The 22,328-nt window shown below is 41.3% G+C and overlaps 1 protein-coding gene across 6 annotated transcripts in view; it reads right to left on the bottom strand.

The window, feature by feature from the left end:
* The window catches only part of NBEA (neurobeachin), an 844,329-nt gene that overhangs the window by 94,950 nt on the left and 727,051 nt on the right, over positions 1 to 22,328 (bottom strand). For all 6 annotated transcript variants that reach the window (XM_074959554.1, XM_074959563.1, XM_074959572.1 and 3 more), the window contains 2 exons: positions 18,381 to 18,521; positions 669 to 788 (listed from right to left, as the gene is read on the bottom strand). In XM_074959554.1, the coding sequence (XP_074815655.1) occupies positions 669 to 788; positions 18,381 to 18,521 (261 nt within the window). The remainder of the gene's footprint in view (positions 1 to 668; positions 789 to 18,380; positions 18,522 to 22,328) is intronic.

Below are 22,328 nucleotides of genomic sequence, written 5' to 3'. Positions count from 1 at the left end.
ATATGGGCTTCCTTTTGACAAGGTCCCATGTATATGTACAATAACCCTTTGTATTTAACAATAGGTAAGTAATAACAACAGTAAAATTACCCTGCTCTCCAGCTGTTTCTGTATATTGTGTAGATGTTGGTTAATCTAATGTGTATTGTTGCATAATATCCCCAGGCACAGTCAAGTAAAAGCTAAAGCTGTACAAAAAAGCCTACATTTTAAATGGGTCTTGTCATTAATGCTTTATTAATTGCCCCAGGCAATGCAAACCCAGAGCTAGGCAAGCTATAACAATATGACACTTTAAGGTCAAATCCAATTTCTGCTGCGTTTTATGGACTGGGCCAAATATTGAGTTAACAGCAGGAAAGAACAATTTATTGGGCTTTTTTCATATTCTGAATTAGATCAGTTTTTTTGTGGAAACAAAACAACTTTTAAACCCTTAACATCATAGAATCGTTGACTGTTTTCTATTATGGCAACAGTATTTTCTAACAGTCACCTACTTAGAGTATGTATAATATATGGGGTTTTTATATAAAGGGACTAAATAAAAAAGCCTCTATAAGCCTATGTGAAACAAAAAACATCATTAATGAAAATGCATAAACTATAGCTCCACATTATGTAACACAACACATTACATGAATTAATATATGTAAAATTAAACCTACCTTCACATCTGAGGTATCTCTTTGGCTGTTTCTCCAAGATCTTGCCACTGAAGAGAAGGTTCGATCCGGATGGTCAAATTTTGCATCATTTGCATTAAGAAAGAATGTTGTGAAGGGCTCCTATGACCAAACAAATGAATACACATGTAACACAACAGTACAGCAGAATGGATCACCAGCAGTTTCCTAATGAAATATGAGAAATTTTAAAGTTTAAAATGAAAACATAAAAGAGTAGAATAATATTTGGCATCTAATTTTACACACACACACACACACACACACACACACACACACACACACACACACACACACAATTATTTTGGTAATGAATTTTGCACCATACAAATCTGATTGCTGGAATGGAAGGATACAATATTGCATACTCTGTCATAAGACTACTGTTGCCATGATAATTGGCAGGCAGGTATGCTCTGGTATGACTTCCATTGAAATCACCATAAACACTCTCTTTGTTACATATATTACTATGCCTGATCTGAACAACACAAGACTGTGCATTCAAATTAGATCACATGAAAGCACCTACACAATTTTTATTTTCATATAATGCCACAGTCTACGCCTGTTTTCTTCTCAGTTGGTAGGATTGGGGGTGGAGATATGGTGACGCTTTTGACAGGTTACTAAGATGGGCAGGGGTCTGGCTTTATTGTTATTTTTGGGGCAGCTGATTGAATGAGGTATGGATTTTATTTTGTTCTATGAAATATTGATTCTTTGTTCATGGTAATGAGTGAAATATAAAGATAAATAACTCAGAGCCAAGGAAGGACACTAACAATCAAAATAAATGAATGAATACCATCATTTTATTTTTTTATATTATGCTATTCTGAACAGCTATGATACACTCTACCAAACTAGGATTCTATATCTTCAAGAAATATGCTACGAAGGGTTTAGCTCAGAGGTGGGCAAACTACAGCCCGCGGGCCACATCCTGCCTGCAGGACCCTCCTGCCTGGCCCCTGAGCTCCTGGCCTGGGAGGCTAGCTCCCTCCCCTGCAGCCTCAGCTCACTGTGCCGCTGGCGCAATTCTCTGGGTGGCGGGGCGGGGCTGGGAGCTCCTGGGGCAGCGCAGCTGCAGAGCCCGGGCTGACCCTGTGCTCTGTGCTGTACGGTGGCGTGGCTGGCTCCAGCCGGGCGGCGCGGCTGTAGCACCGCCAGCCACCGGTGCTCCAGGCAGCGTGGTAAGGGGGCAGGGAGCGGGGCGGTTGGATAAAGGGCAGGGGAGTTCAGGGTGGTGGTCAGGGGGTGGGGGTGTGGATAGGGGTCGGGGCAGTCAGAGGGCAGGGAACAGGGGGGTTGAATGGGGGCAGTCAGGAAGGAGAGAGTGGGTTGGGTGGGATGGCGGGGGCCAGTCAGGGGCAGGGGTTCCAGGGGTGGGCAGGGGCCAGGGAGAAGGGGTGGTTGGATGGGGCAGGGATCCCAGGGGGCAATCAGGAATGAGAGGAGGGGTTGGATGGGGTGGTGTGGGGGGCAGTCAGGGGACAGGGAGTGGGGGAGTCCCGGGGGGGGCATCAGGGAACAGGGAGGGTTGGATGGGGCATGAGTCCCGGGGGTCCATCAGGGCGAAAGAAGCAAGGGGGGTGGATAGGGGGCAGGGGCTGAGCCACACCTGGCTGTTTGGGGAGGCACAGCCTCCCCTAACTGGCCCTCCATACAATTTCCAAAACCCGATGCGGCCCTCAGGCCAAAAAGTTTGCCTGCCCCTGGTTTAGCTCTATTTGTTATCAGTACGTTATCTATGCTGTGGAACATGCATCAGAACAAGACTTGTGTATAACTAAGTCACTGTGTAACCTATATACCCACTCCCTAATTCCCCACTTATTGTTTGTGCCTCTGACTTGTGTCCTATCAACCATCAGATAAAATAGCAACTATTAAATTTAAACATTTTTACAAAAAAGGACTGTATCCCAGAAAGCACTAATTCTCAAAAGGTGTGATAGTAGATAACTGTTAGGGGGGTCAAATTGAACATGACATGTGATGCTACAGCTACAAGGGTGAAGATTTCCTTACTTGTTCTCAGCCTGGGAGCCTGGCCGTACTCCTCAGTGTCTGTGAAGATGAGTATATTAACCCATTATACTGTATAGGATATGATATTCTTCCTGCTGTCTAGCAAATAATTCCAAATGATGGAATTTTAATTCTATCCTTTTCTCTTTTAAATGCCTAGGAAATTATGCACACACAAAAAGACATTAAAAGAATGCAGGTTGCAGAGCAAAGGCACTCTAAACCCTAGTAATGGCAAGTTTCCCCATGCATATTTGTCCATGCAACTTTGAAGCTCCCAATAAAGTCTGAATTAAAATAATCACATACTGTTTTGGTTTCAGGACCCTAATACATGTTGCACAGTAAATAGTCCAGAGGATTTCCCACCTCGTTATTGTGGGAGTCAGACAGGAAGCGACAATGAGGCAGAGAACCACATATTAAAGCAGGGGTAGCCAAAGGGCCAAATACGAAGTGCCAGATACTTTTGAACGGACCCTGAAATCTTTTTATTTACTTATTATTTTCATTATTATTTTTGTATTTTCTCTGGAGTCTGGACCTTGACTACACCTTGACCAAAAAATTTGTACCTTGACAAAATTGACTCCCAGATATTAAAGTGAGGATAAAAAATATTCAACACTGGCACATTTGCTGAGCATTGTCACAACACCAGACAATCAGAATGCAGATAGGAACAGAGTTAATCTTGGGAGGGCAACTTCAACTTTGATGTGTCCATCAGAGCACTTTTGATTGCTTTACCTGGAGACATTTCATATATGAAATAAGTATCCAGTGGATTCACATTACATGTTTTAATTAAAGACCATTCTTATTTTGGTTTACAATTGAAAAAGCATTCTGTAATACTTACAATGGCAAGTTTTGCAAACTATGCCACTTTCCATCCTATTGACCCTGTGAACTTTAGATCTTATTAACCCTGCTTTCTAAAAGCCCCAGCCTATCTTTTTTTTTTTTTTTTACATTTATACTTTAATTTGATTTGAAGACCATTGGGAAACAGTTTACTGATGGATGCTGAAATCCGAAGCAGTTGATGGATTAAAAAAAAAAAGCAGAAGCCAGAAATATGACATAGTTACAGTAAATTATGTAAAAACATTAATCCAAAATTCCATGACATTATTTTAAGCATCTGAGACAAATATACAAAAGCAAGAAAATTCACAGTCAAGGATTAAACCTGTAAAAGTTCAGCACCACAGGGTGCCCTATTATGTTATTCTGCTATGACCTGTTGTGCCTATCTTTGTGAATGCCTGAGAGCTGCCAGAGCAGCTGTGGTGTGGGGGTAGGAAGAAAAGAGCCAGGGTGGGCTTCCTTCAATGACATCACCACTTCCCTGGATCCAGCATCCCATCTCATGTGGCATGCACTTTCACAATTCCCGGGGATGAGGAGCCGAGAGAGAGAGAGAGAGAGAGAGAGAGAGCTGGGGCAGGTTACCTGATCATCCCCCAGACCCAGCCATTGCCCAAGTGTCCTATCTCCCACACAGGGACATGATTTGGGACAGATGTTCCTCCACTCCTGGTTGGAAGGAGGTAAGAGAGCCACACCAGGATCCCCTGTATCCCCATATCTCTCAGATCCAGTACATGGTCCCAGTAACTCATACCCACCTCTGAGGGCACCACAAGGACTAGAGCCCCCATGTCTGGGAATGGGAGAAAAAGAGGCAGGCCGAGCTCCCCCTGTCCACCCTCTGAACCTCACATATGGCACCAGTGCTCCAACCCCCTATCCTAGGATAACAGCTTCTTCATGCTGCCAGCTAATGTAGTAAGTCCTGAAGCTCAAGTGGTAGAAGTCTGCCACAGTGCTGAAGGCTCAAAGTTCAAACCACACTGATAATAAAGGGCGCTGAGGGACTGTTACAGTCATACATAATAGAAATTATTTTTACCTAGGAAATTACATGTAAAAAGTATGTTAAAAGAATATTATTTAGGCTGCAACATAAAGTACTCAAAAGTTAGGAAATTGCAGGTTTGTGGTGACCCCTACAACCTAAATTTAGCTCACGCTTTAAGTACATGATCATATGCTATTTTTTCCACAGGTCCCCAGCCTCATTCAGTGCACAGACTGGACACACAAAAGGGCCAAATTAAGGTTGCATCAGCAACCATTAATCTGGCATTTCCTAATTGTTTAGTGCTTGACTCTGCAACCTCAGTAACACTCCTTTAACGCAGTTCCTCACAGCATCGTGGAGGTACAGTTGGGGCAAAGAAGACTAGGATTTGTAGTTATTGGTTGTATGGTGGGAGTCCCATAAAACTCCATTGGACACAGTTACATGTCTAGTGTGAGAGTTGGGTGAGTGTACATCACCTGTATCTTGAGTTAAGGTAATAAAGTTGTGGCCCGCCATTTAAAATCCATTCTAATGTCTGCCTTTCAGTTACCTGCATATCCTGAGCAATTCTGTGGAGCTCAACAAAATTTACTTGCAAAATCCTATATCTCCCTGTCTAACACAGTGCAACCCATTTTAATGTGCTAAGGTTGCAAATCTACACACACAAACATCAGGACATTAAAAAGTTAACGTATATTGTCCACATCACACATATGCACTCTTTTTGATTATTGAATAGGCTATTGTTGTACACTTTCTACTGTGAGTACAATATGAGGAATTTAAAGATGCTCTTACTGACTTAGGGCCTGATTCAATATCCACTCAGTTTAACTGAAAGCCTATTAGCTTCAATGGACATTGGATCAGATCTTTAACTTTTTCAAATACCCTGTCTTATTTGTTTACTAGTAAGAATCAACTGTTATAAAGCAGAAATTTAAAATTTTAATGTCTACATCTGTTCTACTGCATTACATATTGAAGGCGAGATCTACACTATCTGGGGAGTCTCTGTGTGTTAAAGCTAACTTGCACCACTGTATTATATCAATGACACCATAGGTGCACACATTCTAAGATAGACTCACACAAACTGGCACTTTTCCACCACAGATAGATATGAAAAGAACATGCAGGTTAAAGGTCAGCTCCAATGAGAACAACAGGGCTGTGGACCTGGGAAAGGAAAACTTTTTATCTCATCATCCCAATGGTCATCACAATGTATTTACTACTGAGTAACGGATTTTATTGAAATGTGTCCATAAATTGTGTTAACTTGGGCTGATTTTTATCATACTATTAGTACGTACCTGTAAAGCTGGTGGGTTGTTTTTTTCTGAAATCTATTGTCAGGTTAGTTAAATCTCTATTCAAGAGCACCTAACTACAGCATATATTTACATTTTAATGAAAACAACACAAAAAAGAAGCCAGGAGACTTCAAAAATCAGCTGAAGGAACAAAACAGGAAGATCTAGTATCACAGGATAGAAGTTTGAAAACAAATGTCCTGCACTTCCTTTGTTTTTACGTTACTGTACATTTTTACTGAAGCAGATAACTTATATGGCACAAAGTCTATGAAAATATTTAGACCAAGGTCTCACAAAAACAAACAACTGAATTAGGCTGTAGGATAGTCTGGCTTCAAATACAGTGCTGGAAACTCTTAGCTGATAACTTTGTGGTGCTTGGTGTACTATAAATATCAATGCTTCTGTGATGGAGATTTGTACCAGCTTTGTTTCAGTTTTTGGAGAATGACAGACTGAGGAGGAACACAGTAACAGGGAAAGAGTTACCCACGCAAACCTATGAGGTTTTTTTCATGCCCCTTAGTAGTTGGGATGCATGTGCTCCTAATGAAGTGCACTTTATACATTTAATCATAATCATATCACCTGGAAATATCTTCAAAATGGCCAAACATTTCTTCTATGAAACCATAAATTTCTTCCATGAAACCAACCAAACCTACCCTCCATCGCAAACCAGCAGACAAAAAGAACCAAGGCTACACTTGAAATTCATAGCCACCCTGAAGACTTTCAGGATGTATGTAAAATGCATGCTCTACTATGTCTGATTTTTTGTTTTGGTGAACATCAAGATTGTTGTTCCTCAAGGCCAATTGATCTCAGGCAATAATATCTTGACATTCACCCCAACAGACGTCTGGATATTTCAGATTGGGTAATATTGCTATGTCTCACCACCACTTTAGGCTGTGCTTTTTTCCCCTTTGAATAACAAGTGCTTCTTAAATTAACTAATAATTTCATATATAAAGATATGAACTAATTTTGTCACTGTGGTCCAATAGTCTCCAATAGAACAATACTACAGTAACTCACTTTGTAATTACTATAAAGTTTACTAATTTAATCATTTTATTTTAATAGTTGCTTTTGAAAAACGATATTTTATTATGCTCTATAGTGTTGACTAATGTAGGATGGTTAGCATACATACATATTATGCTGTTAACACTACCCACAATATATATTCCAAGCATTTAAGTAAACATATTATGATGCATTAGTATAGCAGTTATAAAGCCCAAATTGGCCTGTACCTTTGTTATAATCCTGTATACTTATACTAAGTATCCCATAACACCTTGCATTAGCTGAAGTAAGCCTTGGCTTGAGTAGATAGGAAAACTCTCAGGTTATTATCAGAATGCAGTCTAAAATGTACAATGTATTAGTTTAAATAGAGGTTAACTAGACATTAACTGCTTTTACTCTGTTTAGCATTAACAATTCTTAATTGTATAACTTTTATTCTATATTATCTTGGGTTGGGAGAGTTTCTGGGTCAGCTGTACCACTCTCGTGAGTGGATGTAAACAACTCTGATGAGGTCTCATCATGCTGAACTGACCTTTAAGCTGTATCAATTTTTAGAGTATTCTTGGGAGATGAGATGACGTGTCCCAGAGTTTATACCAAAAGATTTTAAGACGTATCGGGGCAGTTGTTTTCACTGTAATATGTTCCACTTATTAGCAACCCCTTGGTTTCCAGCAAAAAGTTGCCATTATCTGACAGTTGCCCAATAAGTGCAAGACAGGCTTGTGGGGCTGCAGCCAGGGAAGGAAGCACCGGGACTTGCCTTCATGGGCTGCCTGTGGGTGGGGCAGCAGTGAGGAAGAGGCTTCAGCTTGGATGACAGGGCCTTTCCACAAGAAGGAGAGACTGTCCAGGGCAGCAGCAGTGCCACTGGGAGTTTATAGAGCTGCACAGTGCCTCTCCCTGTGGGTAGGACAACAGTGGGGAGAAATACTGTGCAGCTCTGCAAGCTCCCAGCAACCCCATGCCCTGTGGAAAGCCCTGGCACCCAGGCTATAGCCACTTTCCCCATTGCTGCACTGCCCAGAGCCTCCCCGCCCAGCCCACGATGCCAAGATTCTGTCCAGGGCTCCCTCATCGGGCAGGAGGTGGGTGCTCTAGCGCCTTATCTCCTGTGCAGTCCCAGGGCACAGGCAGGTTTGCAGGGCTGTAGCCAGGGAAAGCACATCCCACCGCTTCCTTTCCTGGCTGCAAACCTGCCTGCAGCCGGGGCCTTTCTTCCTCCAAAACTTCCCATAAGCTGCATGCTATTGCCAATATCTGTATGCCATTAACACTAAAGTCACTAAAGATGGGATTAGTTCACAACAAAATGCTGGTATTAACTGGAAGTTGTTAATATCAGGGTTGCTCTTAAGTGGCATCTAATGAAGGTTTGGATCAGTAGCAGAATGGAGGTGAAAGCTATTGACATCATAAGAGTGGATAGAGTCAGGGACAAGATCTGAAAGGCACTGAAAGTAAGAAAAGTCCAATGTATTAGAGAAGGGTGAACCAGTGGTGGAATGCAGAGAGGGGGTGATTGTCACAGTGACGAGCTAGAGAGATTTTTTTAACATTGTTTTGAATTGACTTGAGGGGAGCATGATTGCTTCTGTCAGTGCCAGAAAGGAAGAAGTTATAATAGACAGGACACAAGTAGAACACTTACCATTTCAAAAAATGAATTAAGAATAATACCTAAAAAGAATAAATAAAACCCAAACTATTATGTTCTGCATGCAAATTGCTAACTCCAGAAGTCCCAATACATATCTGAAGCCCACAAATCACAGTTTCATGGTAGTAATTACCTGCTTCTTTATACACGCTCTCCTCAACCTCTCATACAGTCTTTGATACTGTGGATCTATCCCTCTTCTCTTTTCTTTCTTTCCTTTTATTTCCCTAGGTTTCTTCTACTCTGTACTATTTTTGTTCTCTTCCTACTTTGACCACCTAGCTCCCAGCAAACTTTGGTAATTCCTCTTCCTCCTCCTTCCCCCCTCATTTGTTTCTTCTTTTTCTCACAGTACCCATTCCTTGGGCAACTCATTCTGCTCCATGGATTTAGCTACCACATTCACTGGTCTCTCTCTCTCTGTCCCCTCTGTCTGCATCCGATGAAGTGAGCTGTAGCTCACGAAAGCTTACGCTCAAATAAATTGGTTAGTCTCTAAGGTGCCACAAGTACTCCTTTTCTTTTTGTCCCTTCTGTGTAATCCTGTATCTCCAACATCTCCTCCTGGTGCCCTGCCAATTTCTCAATCTACAAATTGAGCTCAACTTTACTCCCTTTGACCACAGACAACTCATTTACACTCCTTGACCTAAGATTGCAAACTCCTTGGTATATTTCATTCTTACGTAGTCTTCTTCCCTCACAACTCTTGTCAAATCTTATCACCAGCTCCCAAATCCACCACTTCCTCTATGTCCTAACTAGTAAACCTTTGTTTTATCCCTTATCTATCAACTTACAGCTCTTCTTCCTTGGTTCTATGCTACAGCCAAAATCATCTTCTGCAATTACCATTCTGACCATATTACCCCCCATAGTCCTAATGCCCTTTTACTATCTCTTTACACATCTGTTCCAAAGTCTTTATTCTTGCTTTCCACACTATAGAGAACTCTGATCACAGTTTGAGTTTCTTCCTTCTCTTCTCCCTTTTCACTTTGCCCCCTCTCTCCTTTACTTCCTTTGTTTCCTTCCATTCATGACTGCTTTTTTTTTTTGGCATGCCATTCCCTGTGCTGGGAACACTCTATCATCCCTATGTGCTCTCTCTTCTCTAAATACTTCCTCAAAATTCACTTATTTTGGCTATCTTGCCATCACTGGTCTCCTCTTTGGCACTATGTACCCCCTCTCTAACATATAACTACATTAAAGTATTTTAAATACTTTTAAGTACACTGAGTGGTCAACTCTGGGCTGTATAGCAACACGTCTTTCACCTCACCAGAGCATTCTGCCTCTAAGCCTTAGAACCAAGAAGGAGCCAAGCCTGGAGGTGTACTCGCAGGTTGAGGTGAAGGATCATCTCATGGTTTTGAGAGGAATGGGCCAAAGAGGAACTGGAGGGCATATTGCCTTTTGTGTCAGGTAAGGGAACCAGACTTGTTTTGGCCAGGAGGCGCAATCAAAATAACTCTTGCTTTGTCTCACTGAATTTTCAACAGATAGAAGAGGAAACTAGATAGAATAGGAAACTGGGGAAAGGCATATAAGAGGTCCCCATCCGATGGGAGGATGAGGGCATCTCCCAATGAATGTTTCCGCAAGCTGGTCCTGGAGCAGTAATGAGGACATTTCTTGTTCCAGTAAGTAGCGAAGAGATCTGTAAGTCACGGTTCCCCAAAGGGTGAATATATCTTGAAGCACTTCTGAGTTCAGTTCCCATTCATGGTCATGAGAAAAATTCCAACTGAGGCTGTCAGATGTCACTTTCCGTATCCCTGGCAAATAGACAGCTGAGATGAACACATTTTGATGGTTACACCAATTCCAAAATTTGAGTGCTTCCATGCAGAGGGAGGGAGATCTGGCACCCCATTGCCAATTTGTGTACAACATACAGGTTATATTGTCCATCATGACTTTTGTGTGGGTGTTCTTGATGAAAGGCAGAAAGGTGCACAGATGTTCCTTAGCTCCAAAAGATTGATATGGAGGGTCACTTACTTCTGTGGAACGCCACTTGCCCTGAACCTTGTGGTTGTGTAGATAAGCTCCCCAGCCTATTAGGGAGGCATCAGTCTGTGAGTCTGTGTAATGGAAGGAATGCTCTCACTTGTACTGCATCGAGGTTGACGCTGATAAACTCCAGTCGCTGTACTGGGGTTAATGCACTGCTATGATGGAGAAAACCTTGGAGAATATCCTGACTGGAGCAGTCTGTACTGATAATGGTCCTGCCCAAAGGTTAACTGTAGGAATCTCCTGTACTATGGTTGTATCGAGATATGGAAGTCGACATCTTGTAGGTTGAGGGCTGGAAATCACTCTCCTTGCTCTAGAGCTGGAATAATGGCTGCTAGCATGACCATCTTGAATGTCTCTGCCTATCCATTTTTGTTTAATGCTCTTAGATCTAGAGTGGGCCTCCAATTTCCTTTTGCCTTGGGGATCAGGAAATAATGGGAGTAAAACCCCTTGCTCCTGAGCTGCACCAGGACTGGTTCTATGGTCCCTAGGTATAAAAAATGATCTATTTCCTGATGAAGTAAGTTATCATGAGAATGGTCTCTGAAGAGGGATGGGGAAGGAGGGTTGGGATGGGGGAGGGACATGAATTGAACGCCATAACCCTTCAAAATAATCTCTAGGACTCATCTGTCAGAGGTGATATTCTCTCAACTGCTGTGAAAGAGGGCCAGGCGACTTCTGAAGGGGCGTGACAGTTCTGTAGATGGCAGCTGTGTTGCAAGGAATAATTGTTCGGGCCCTCAACCAACCTGTTAAAAGAGCTCAGAAAAGGTGGTCTGAAAGGTTGCAGATTGGGGTGCTGACTGCTTCTGCTTTTGAGCCCCGGTACTGAGTAATGGGGATTGCGTTTTTTCCCCAACCATCAGGTCTCCAGAGTACCAGAGCTCATGTGGAACCATAGGTTCACTCGGTACCACAGAGGAGTGTCAGTGGTACTTTGTTGGTACTGATGGTTGAGAAGGTGCAGAGCACTCTCTAGATGAGAGTTTTGTCGCACCCAGTAGCAAAAGTTTTCTTAGTGCCTCTTTTTTTAGAGACGGTAAGGTAATTGCCTTCCCCTGGTTACTGCGGCCCTGGAACTGAGTAACGGGGATTGTGGTTCTTTCCCCAACCATCAGGATACTGGAGCTCATGCAGTACCGTGGCTCACTCAGTACCGCAGAGAGTGTCTGTGGTACGTTGTCAGTACCGAAGGTTGAGAAGGTGCAGAGTACTTCCTAGATGGGAGTTTTGTCACAGCCGGTACTGAAAGTTCTCTCTGTGACCCTCATTTAGAGATGGCATGGTAATTGTCTTTGTCCGTGGGGGAGTGGTACAGCTGCCTCAGAGCCTGAGCCCCTGGCTTCTCCAGGCGGTGCAGCAGAGCTCACAATGGAGGCCCCCTTCTGGGAACCATGCTTCAGAGCTGCTGGTGTCATCGATACCAAGGTGGCCCACTGGGGAACGCCTCTGGCTAGCCAACGACTCAGAGCCCATTTTTTCTAGCCTTTACAGGGGGAGAGTGTTGGGTTTTTTTCCATGACTCTAACCCATTTGAAGTTAAAGGCTCTAGGGATGATCTGGGGTCAACACTGGAGACTGAAGTGCCTTCTCCATAAGAGGAGTTTTAACTCCAGCTCCCAGTTCCTGAGAGACTGCAGCTTTAGCTTGGCAGGGGAAGCATTTCTGAGGGATATGGGAGTCTCCTGGACACCAGCCACAGTGAGAGTGCCTGGCTCACAGGCACCAACTTTTGTTGGTGCCGGTGGGTGCTCGCGCCCCCCCGCCCCTATTGGACGCCTCCCCAAATCCCCGCCCCGCCCCTGCATCTTCCCTGAGTGCGCTGCATTCCTTCTCCTCCCCCCCCCAGCGCTTGCAGCACAAAACAGCTGTTTCGCGGCACAAGCGCTGGGAGGGAGAGGGGAGAAGCAGGAAGTGGCGGTGTGCTCAGGGGAGGAGGCGGAGGTGAGCTGGGACGGGGAGCTGCCGGTGGGTACAGAGAACCCACCAATTTTTCCCCATGGGTGCTCCAGCCCCGGAGCACCCATGGAGTCGGTGCCTATGGCCTGGCTGTTACAGGAATTGACTCCTTGCAGGAGAAACATCTCTTGGAGCCAGGAGAGCCGGGTATGCCCCTGGGTGCGGGGCTATCACCCTCTAGCAGTGAGGAATGCAGAAGAAAGTCTTCTTTTCCTCTTTTTTTGTTGACTGAAAAAACATAAGAGTCTTTTAAATGCCACCCCTCCCCCCCAGACACAGCAGGCAATTTAAACAAAAGTTCTTTTTTCCCCCCTTTAATCCCAATGGAACAAAAAGGAAACACTAACATTTAAGGAGAACAAAAGAAACAAAAACAACTACTACTTATGCTAATGATGCACATAAGGAAGGGACAACTGCTTGCTCTGTTTGAGGCCAAAGGTGGTTGAGAAGGAACTGAGTGGGGGTTGCCTGTACAGTGCTAGATAGCTTGTAGGCAGACCATGAGGGAGGGGAGAATGCATGTGCAGGCTTAATGGTCACTACTACCAAAAATCTCTGATTAGAGGCGCAGGGGAGCAAATACACCTACAGTGGAGCACCCATAGGGACACTACTCGAAGAAGAAGCAGAGTCTTCATATTAAGAACTTTCAAACAAACAAAAGGCGCTCTTTTCTTGAATACAGGCCAAAATTAGTAGGCAAATATGCAAATGAAATCGCTCTTTTAAAAACACTGGAGGAAGACAGTGTACAGGAACCATATGTGAATCACACAGTGTATTCACAGTACATGAATAATTTAGCAACATTTAAGAAGAATATAGCAATCATCAAATACAGCAGTTTAATAGCCAACAAGTTCTTTCCCTGGGGTTTGGGAGAACTATACCCTGAATTTGTAGTGAGATGAACTCTTTGATCTAATATATATTAGGATTTTAATTTAAGATATATTAAAGAGGTTATTTGGTAAAATAACACTCAAGACTGGCCTCAGGTTAATCACTTTACCCTAAGCAAAGATAGATTTTGGTATTTTTCCCTACTAATTGCTCCCTGTATTCCTCTTCCCACCAGCTCACTCAGAAACGTACGAGGTCATCTGTTGTCATTTCCTTCTCAGAACAATATCTCAGCTTCTGATCAGTCATGTGTAAGAAGTACTCTTAAAGTTCTTGAACAAACGCCAGAAAGCTAAAGATTCTTGGGCATATGAGAGGTGGACACTCATAGCTCATGACTAAGCAGAAACTTCTAACACCTTTTAGAAGGGAGTTGGTGGAGTTGACCACCACCAGAAAAAAGGATGTTGGAGCTGGCCCAACCGCAATAGCCGGTGCAGTCCGAGCACTATTCTAGTGTTTCTTCCCCAGACACATTGCCTTAAGTACCAGACTACTTAGCCTATGCCTAAGGCTACTCTTGATTATAATGATAAATGAAGTATGAAAAATGTTCAAGAAACCCTGTCATCACAAGCAAATGAAAAAAATATAAAACAAAAATACAATTATTTTCTGATCACTGCATATAATGTTTTAGTTACTCCCGTCTTAACTCCCTCCAGCACGAAAACGATAACATTTAGAAAAAGTAGCAGTACAAGGAGAAAGAGAATAATGTTTCAAAGATTGTATATTTTTAAAAAGTATAATAGTGGTTATCTTGAAAAAAGTATAGCTTTTAGGTTTTTTTCTTCTGTGGACTGAGATTGTGGGACAAGAGTGTATATTAAAAGTTCTACAATCAATTAATAATTTACTGCTAAAATGGCACAAGGAAGTGGGTGTTTGTTTTTAAACAGAACAGTATGTGTGCATTGGGTGTTTATGACTTGAGTATGGGGAACTGCATTGATTAAAACAGTACATAGAGCAGACAGGCCAGTGCAAGTGTCTCAGGCAGCTCTGCCAATGCACCTCAGTCTCAACATGCAACAATCCACTGTTCTCTTCCTCACTCTCATTTGAACAGAGGCTGCCAAACATGCAAACTCATGTGATGGTTTGGGGAAAATATAAAACTGACTACACAGCTTATGAACATTGGTTGATCACATCCAATGTCCTGATTATGACAAAGAGGTCAATGCAGCATCCAAAGTTTCAGAAGAAGGTGCAACTTCCCCAGATTGCATCAAGTCAACTGTGCTGTTCTGTATACAGGGTGAAGGCGGGCAGGGGATATATTTCCTGACCCTTTCAGAAAATTATCTCAAGTCACAGAATTTGATTATTGTAGTTTTCATAACTACACATGTTATACTCATATAATTATCTAACCCTTTAAAAAAATCCAGTTAAAGTTTCTCTCAATTAGAAGGGTTTCAGAGTAGCAGCCATGTTAGTCTGTATTCACAAAAAGAAAAGGAGTACTTGTGGCACCTTAGAGACTAACCAATTTATTTGAGCATAAGCTTTCGTGAGCTACAGCTCACTTCATCAGATGCAGTAGAAGGGCATTTAATCTCACGGGCTTATTATGTGCTATGTCAAATAGCATTTATTTGTTCTAAATTTGCCAGCTATTAATTTCATTGAGTAACTCCTTGCTGGTAATATCATTGGCCAGGGAAAAAGGAAGGCCAGTGGTTTTTTTACTATTGTTTTTGTAATTTGGAACACAATTCTTTTTAAACTAGAAAATCCCAGTTTTAAAGCTACTATATTTTAATCTTGCCATATCTCTATTTCTGCCGCCCTTCAACATTTTACTTACTGTAGAATTTTCTTAGGGCCAGAGGACCAAAACTAGACCAGGACTCCTGAAAGCAGCATACCATTATCCAATGGAATTTCACTGTTCCCTTTTCTATCCACTGAGCATTCTATTTGCTTTATTAACTGCTAATGAACATTGGATACAGAGCTTCATTGAGCGATCCCCAATGATATCTAAATCTTTTTCCTTAGGGGATCTAGCAAGTTCATGGCCCATAAGTATAGCTAATAGAAAGTTTAGAGTATTTTTGCTAAAGTGCATTTCATTGCATTTATCCAATTTGAACTTCATTTGCTGTTGTGCTGCCCAATCTCCCACAGCATTTATGCCTATCTGGAATTTTGCACACTCCTTCACATTTTTTATTAATCAAAACAGTTTAGTGTCATCTGCAAATTTCAACAAACTTGTGTCCAATTCTCTAGTCAAATTAATTGACACTACTTCCAAAGCTGAACCCTGGAGAAACAGGCATTAGAGGAAAGATAATAAATATTTTCACTTGTAACCTAAGCAGGGATGAGTCCTATAACCGCAGATCTGAACACTCTATCATTGCCAATATGGGAAATGCACACTCTAGTCAGCAGGGTTGGATTTTGATGGTGACAGGAGCAATAGAGGCACCCCTTTGGTTTAGGGAGGTCTTTGGGTCAGGGAAGCATCCTCATCCTGTTTCTTCCCCTCCACCCCGAACTCTGCTGCTTGGATTTGGGTGGGGCATGATATTTGTGTTGGGTGGCGAGGGAAATAGGGTGTATATCATAGCAGTGTCTGGGATGGGGCAAACTTTGGGCCATGGTCCCTGACTGACTGGCTCCCACCACCCCATTTTGGACAATTTAGGGGGCTTCCTGGATTTGAGCTGCCAGCTTCTGATGCCCTTAAGTTGCTCCACCCTTTCCTTGCTTCAGATAGATTCACTGGATCTCCTAGGGTGTCAAGGGCTCAACTAATCACTTTTTTCAGGCCTTCAAGAGTTTTTCCCACAACGTAGAACTTGCAAACTGTTTTGTGGGTGTTTTCACCTTGTTCTTGACACAAAAGAGGCCTGGCTGGTTCAGTTAGAGTACTGATTAATGCAAATTGTGGCTAGTTTCTAGTGAAGATTGCAGGGTAGCAAGGCTCATTTGAGGAACCTTCCCATTGTGGAATAACCAGGCATTGTTCTGGGGTATTGGCATGGAATGGCAGATATGTGCAGTCTTCAATGTTTGTGCATCTTGAAACTCCTCTCAACTCAAGTCTCCAATTTCCTTCAAGGAAATCGGGGAGGAGTCTGGCTTTCCATGTCAGGTCCCATTGGCTGGCTGTGAGACGGGGTGGCAGTGTCTCATTATTGATACATGGTACGCAATCTGTTTTTGTTGGAGTAGAGTGCTGTTTTAACTCAAGTTCAGTAATTCTATAATAATTTAATTTTATAGTAATTCCATAAAGTTGAAGCCTTTAATCCATATTTCTATGTCTATGCCTCATTGCTCTGGTGTTCAGGCTGGATCCAAACTTTGTAGTTTGGACCCATTGCTTAATCCATTTATAAAGATTTATTTCATTTATTTAATGCCAGGTTTCCAGAAATGAAAGAACATTTCAGTACCCTAATGTGCTGTGCACATTTCAAAATAGCTGAAAATATACACTTGTTTTTGATTCATTTGGAAATATACATTTTATTTTTCTGTCAGTGGGAATAAACCTTCAATTTCAGTGGCCCATAATTTTATGTCTGTTTCAGTATAAAACTTGAGTTCTATAATGACTGCATCACAACTAAGGTGGGGCAGAGTTTGTCTGGGCCTTACCCAGGAAGGACAGCTCTGCTTTATGCGGGGGGCAAGGAGGTCAGAAACTGCTATAAAAAAGGTGCTCAGTAGTCAGCTTTGCAGCAATGACTCTCCCCTGTCCCCCAGAATGTGAGGTCCAAAGGGCATAAAGGTATGAAACCTGGGTGGGGCAAGTCTCTTTGTTCACCTATACAGCCCTCCATGGAGGGCGGTTGTTGCAGTACCGGCTCAAGAACAATGCAGCTGCTGGTGCCCCTTGATGATCACACATGGGACAATGGGTTCTTTCTCCCCAGTAGGGCTGCTAGGCAAGAGGCCATTTGGAGATGTCTGGGAACCTGGCTTGGTTGTGGGGGAGGCAGCCAAGCACATTGCTGGTGCCTCCTTGTGGTGGATGTTCAGTGCAGGTACTCCATAGGGAAGGCAGCCAGTGACCAGATAAATGGCCTGGTAAAGGACTTAAAAGGAGATACTGGAAAAAGGAACAGAACGGGGGAAGGGGTTGGGGACTTCTCTGATTGGTACGGCAGGGAGCCAACCCCCATTCTCATAGCCCACCTTAACTCCCTTACGAGGGTGGTGGATGGCAAGGTCCAAGCCATGGGTCGGCTGCGGGACCTGGAAGGAAACAAAGGGGGGCTGGTGGAAGCCCCAGAGAATTGATTTGAATAAGCATGGATTTGCCTGCACTGTACACTTTATCTGCCGGGTAGTCCCAGACATCTATATAATAAAGTTGCAGCCTGATTGAAATCCATAACAAGTTTCTCCTGTCCTTCTTGCGGTGTACCCAGACAATTCCCCCACTGGTCTGATGAAGCCTAAGGTGTTTGCTGTTGTTGGGTATTTTTTGTTTACTTTATTTTTTAAACTTCATGACATTGCAAAGCCCACCAGTACCTCAGATATTAAACTGAGAGGGTAGCTTGAGTGGGTTGAACGTCTTTTACTGTTTAGGAACTTTTCTTTGAGTTGACTTTTCTTTGTTAAGTTAGTTACTTGTCCTAGTTTCCTCCACACTTCAAGTTCTAAGAATGCCTCTGATTCTTAGGGCAGTAGGACCCTCCCCCCACCCCAGTGGCTAGGGATTAGTAGACAGAGTGCAGATGGAAAATTTGTGAGGCTTTTAAATGACTAGACATTCATCGGGAGGTTCTGATTGGAATGTATTTATATAACTTGAAATATAGGTACATATATACTAGAGAAAGAAACACAAGTAAACATATTAAATGAAAAGCAGGATCCAAAAAACTACTTACAATACGAACAAGCCAGGACAGTGTAGAAGTAGATGTTGAATAATGGGTGTTGTAGTGATAAGGTGGAGTCTGATCATCTTCCCAAGTCTCGTAGCGCTCAGCATAGAACACCGCTCTCTTTGGGTTCAAAGCACCAATGGGCTGCAAAGACATGAAAAAATGAATAATTATAACAGATGAAGGGTAGTATGCTTTGGATCTGTGTGTCACTTTTATTCTGCATACATTAGCTAAGATTCACTATATATGAAATTCAGCAGCCAAGTGTAGATAATTTATTCCACATTGTGCTAATCCATTTAGATTACTGAGATGGATTTGGAATTTTATTTCAAAGGCTGAATCTACTAAAACTCTCATAACTTTTCTTTTCTTTTCCTTTTTTAATTGACAAATATATGTGATCCACATCTGCAAAGTTTCAAAGACTTTCTTGAAGTTAGAGTTGTTTCCCAATTAATGCAGTAACATTGTTCTGGAAATACACTTTTAAACAGCATTTAAAATGCATTCAGACCAAACTAATATTTCTGTTATTGTCATTCACCATAATGATACAGCTAATGAAAAGCGACTTTTGCTCACACGGGATACTTTGTAATGCACATTTCATGATGAAAAGATTTCACGCAGAACTGGTGGTGGTGTTTGGTGATCCTAAGCAGAAATACTTGAAAACATTCATAGTCCTGCAAGACAGCATCTACATCTGACTGAATAAAACCAGGTTTCACAGACAGAAACCAACAATCTTCTTACTTAAAAGAAATATGAATACTTTGTGAGTTTTAATTTCTGTCATAATCCTTTGTAAAATGTACTTGTTATGGCTGCCTGTCTACATTATGTGGCTATTGTGGGAAAATATAGAAAGGTCCTGGGATAAAGAAAATACATTGGGAAGGAATATATATCAAACTGAGAGATAATACATGTAAAGTGATCTTAAATATGTATTTTTCAGGTAAGATATTACTAAATTATTTATCTAGTATTAACAACTGTAACAACAAAAGGAATAGTAATCTGCTAAGAACCGTCAAGGATTAATTTTAGTATTAAAATTAATAAAATGTGGTTTCACGTTCAGAGGAACACACATTACTACAAACTAGAATGAATAGTTCAAAAATGTATTGATGTTTTTATTTATTAGAATCCCTAAAGACTACTTCATGTACATTACAATGATACAAATAGTTAAGAGTTTTGGTGTTTTTATAATAAACCCCTATTAATCAGGAGTTTACAACTTGAACGTAAGCATTTACTCATGGCTTTTGTAATATTTTTCTCAAAATACTAGAAGTTGTTCAACATTATTTTGAACCAATCAGCACATTTCAATATATATTCAATATCCAATATTTTATATCAAAGCTATAACCTTAAACTTATTTTACTTTATTATTACACTTGTATCTTTTATAGAAAATTGGTCTGGCCATTGGAAAAATGAAAAATGTGTGCTCCAAATTTCATTGTGGAGCATATTTTTCATGGTTAGTTTAAACTCATCTTACATTTGGAAATAGTAGACTATCAAATCAGTACGAATGCCATCATCATCATATTATGTATATCACTAAAAGGTATTACTAGCAGAGTTTTAATTAAGTATCTACTGTTTCTGAATTTCCCTGGTCTTTTGATATGTCTGCGTGTTAATAAGACTGAAGTAGAGCACATTTGTTTCGCAATTTAAATAATGTAACTAACTTCTAAGATAGTTAATATTGTTCAATTCTGTGAATAATTATACTTCAAGTCAATGCTGTACCAGCATTTTGATTTACCCTAAACACTGAGTGCTTAATACTTTGCTGTGTCATGGGTATGCTAATAGCTTTCTCATATGTGTAAAATGTCTGAGTAATCCCTAAGGATCAGCCTTATCTGATACAGATTGCACTGCAAGGCCTCACAAAACATTCTTGAAAGAGAAGCATGACCCATTCCCTAATCTCTTCCAGGCATCTTCTCAACCACTGAAAAAAGAATAAAATAAATATTTACATTTTTATTTTACTCATGTGTCATCAGTTATTCAATCTCTTCAGTCTTTTACAGTTTAGCTCTTGTGTCTACAGAAAATGCTCAGACATTGTTACAGTACATAATTTGCAAAAATCTTTCCTTAAACAATTAATGTCTAGGAAGAGTAACTTATTAAATGACTATTTTCTTTTCCTATTGATCTGACATACTATACATACTATACAAATACACTTCCAGTCACCACAGAATTCGCACTAATGTCTGGGGTCACTTTGTGATTAACTGAATTCTGCAAAAGGGTGAATGAAATAAAAATGTACTGACCAGGAGCAATCTCACTGCTGCCAGTTAGGGTTCACTTCCCAAATCCCTATGGCTATTTGAAAGTTTTAAAAGCTTTATTTTCAATTGCAAGGGTATAGTTGATGATGCTTGTTAACAATCAATGCTCATTCCTTTTGAGAAGCAAATACAGAATGAGTTCGCGTGACAGGATTTTGTATTTTCCACAATGTAAAAGCCAGTGAGAGTTCTTAGTCCACTGTAACAGCACTGGCAAATATTGGGAGCTTCAGATGACAAAGATGTGACATATCAAGGTTTTATTATAAATATGTGCAAGATGGCCTAGTTGGGAGTGAATGTGTCTAATGGTTAGAGTAGGTTGGGAATCAAAGCTCTAGAGTTCTAATCCTATATTTAAAACTGATTTGCTGTTACATGGCCTTCACCAAATGAATCACAACCTCTTTTGCCTCAATTTCTCCATCTGCAAAATGGGTATAAAGACAAGGGGACTTTTGTGAGACTTAAATGATGCTTGAAAAGTATTTTGAAATATTTTAATGGAAAAAGTTATACACTAGCAAGATGCTGTTATTCTCTTTAATGGAGATTTACAACTATATTTCAAAGATATATTTCTGATGTGAGCTTCTATGCTTTTGTCACATTTAATGTAAAACGTACTGATGCTTCTGTTTCTCTCAAGCAGCTGACAATATGATTTCCAAGAATCATAGAAAACATTGATGCAAACACCACTGTGCTTCTGAGGTCTTTTAGGCTGAAGAAATGATATTTCAATTTAGCAATCTGATATTAGATATAAAGTTATACACTATTATTTTCATGTCATAAACAGACAAGCTATTGCTTCTAAAAGATACATGTTCAATCTACTTCATTAAACTAAAAACTTATGTTCTGAAGACTACACTTATTCTCATCAATATTCTTTTCAGACTTAGAATTCAGCTTTCTTTCAATTACTTTAGGATTCATTGTGAAGGGGGGATCTGAATCACACATAATGTGTTTGCTGAATAAAATGGATAATTTAGGCAAAACCCAATTGTCACTTCCTGCATGAAAAACCATGGAAGAGAACTCATGTAGAAATCTCCATGAGGAATCCCTTGTCCCAGAGAGGGAACAAAAAGAATGGAGAGAGAGATATGAGGTTTGTTTCCATATGGAAGGTGTCAACTTGACTCTCACCCTCTACCCTTTACAGGTCACAGACTGCATGGTGAAAGTATGGGTCAGTAGCTGGGGAACTAGCCTGGTACTCTGAAGACCCATCTTCAATTTCCCACTGCATCACAGACTTCTTGTATGGCTATGGATGAGTCACTTCGTCTTTTTCTTTGCCTCAGTTCTCCATCTGTAAAATGGGGATAGTACTTGCCTACCTCAGTTGGTGGTGCAAAGATAAGTCCATAAATACTTGGAAAGCGTACAGATTTTGCAGGGGGCCATAAAAGAACCTTGACAGTTGACTTTGTGTGTTGACAATGCCTCCATGAGCTCTGGGGAATGTGGCCAACCACCCCTATACCTTTTGAATGACTGTAGCATAAGCTTCTCACTCTCACGAGGCTATTTCTGCTGACCAGTGGAGAAGGCACAGCGAGGGCATGGTCTTGCCCATACCCCTCTCATCATTTC

Source organism: Natator depressus, chromosome 1 (genome assembly GCF_965152275.1).
Source record: "Natator depressus isolate rNatDep1 chromosome 1, rNatDep2.hap1, whole genome shotgun sequence".
Lineage (NCBI taxonomy): Eukaryota > Metazoa > Chordata > Testudines > Cheloniidae > Natator > Natator depressus.
Note: the sequence above shows the minus strand (reverse complement) of the source record. Positions and strands in the feature narration are given on the sequence as shown.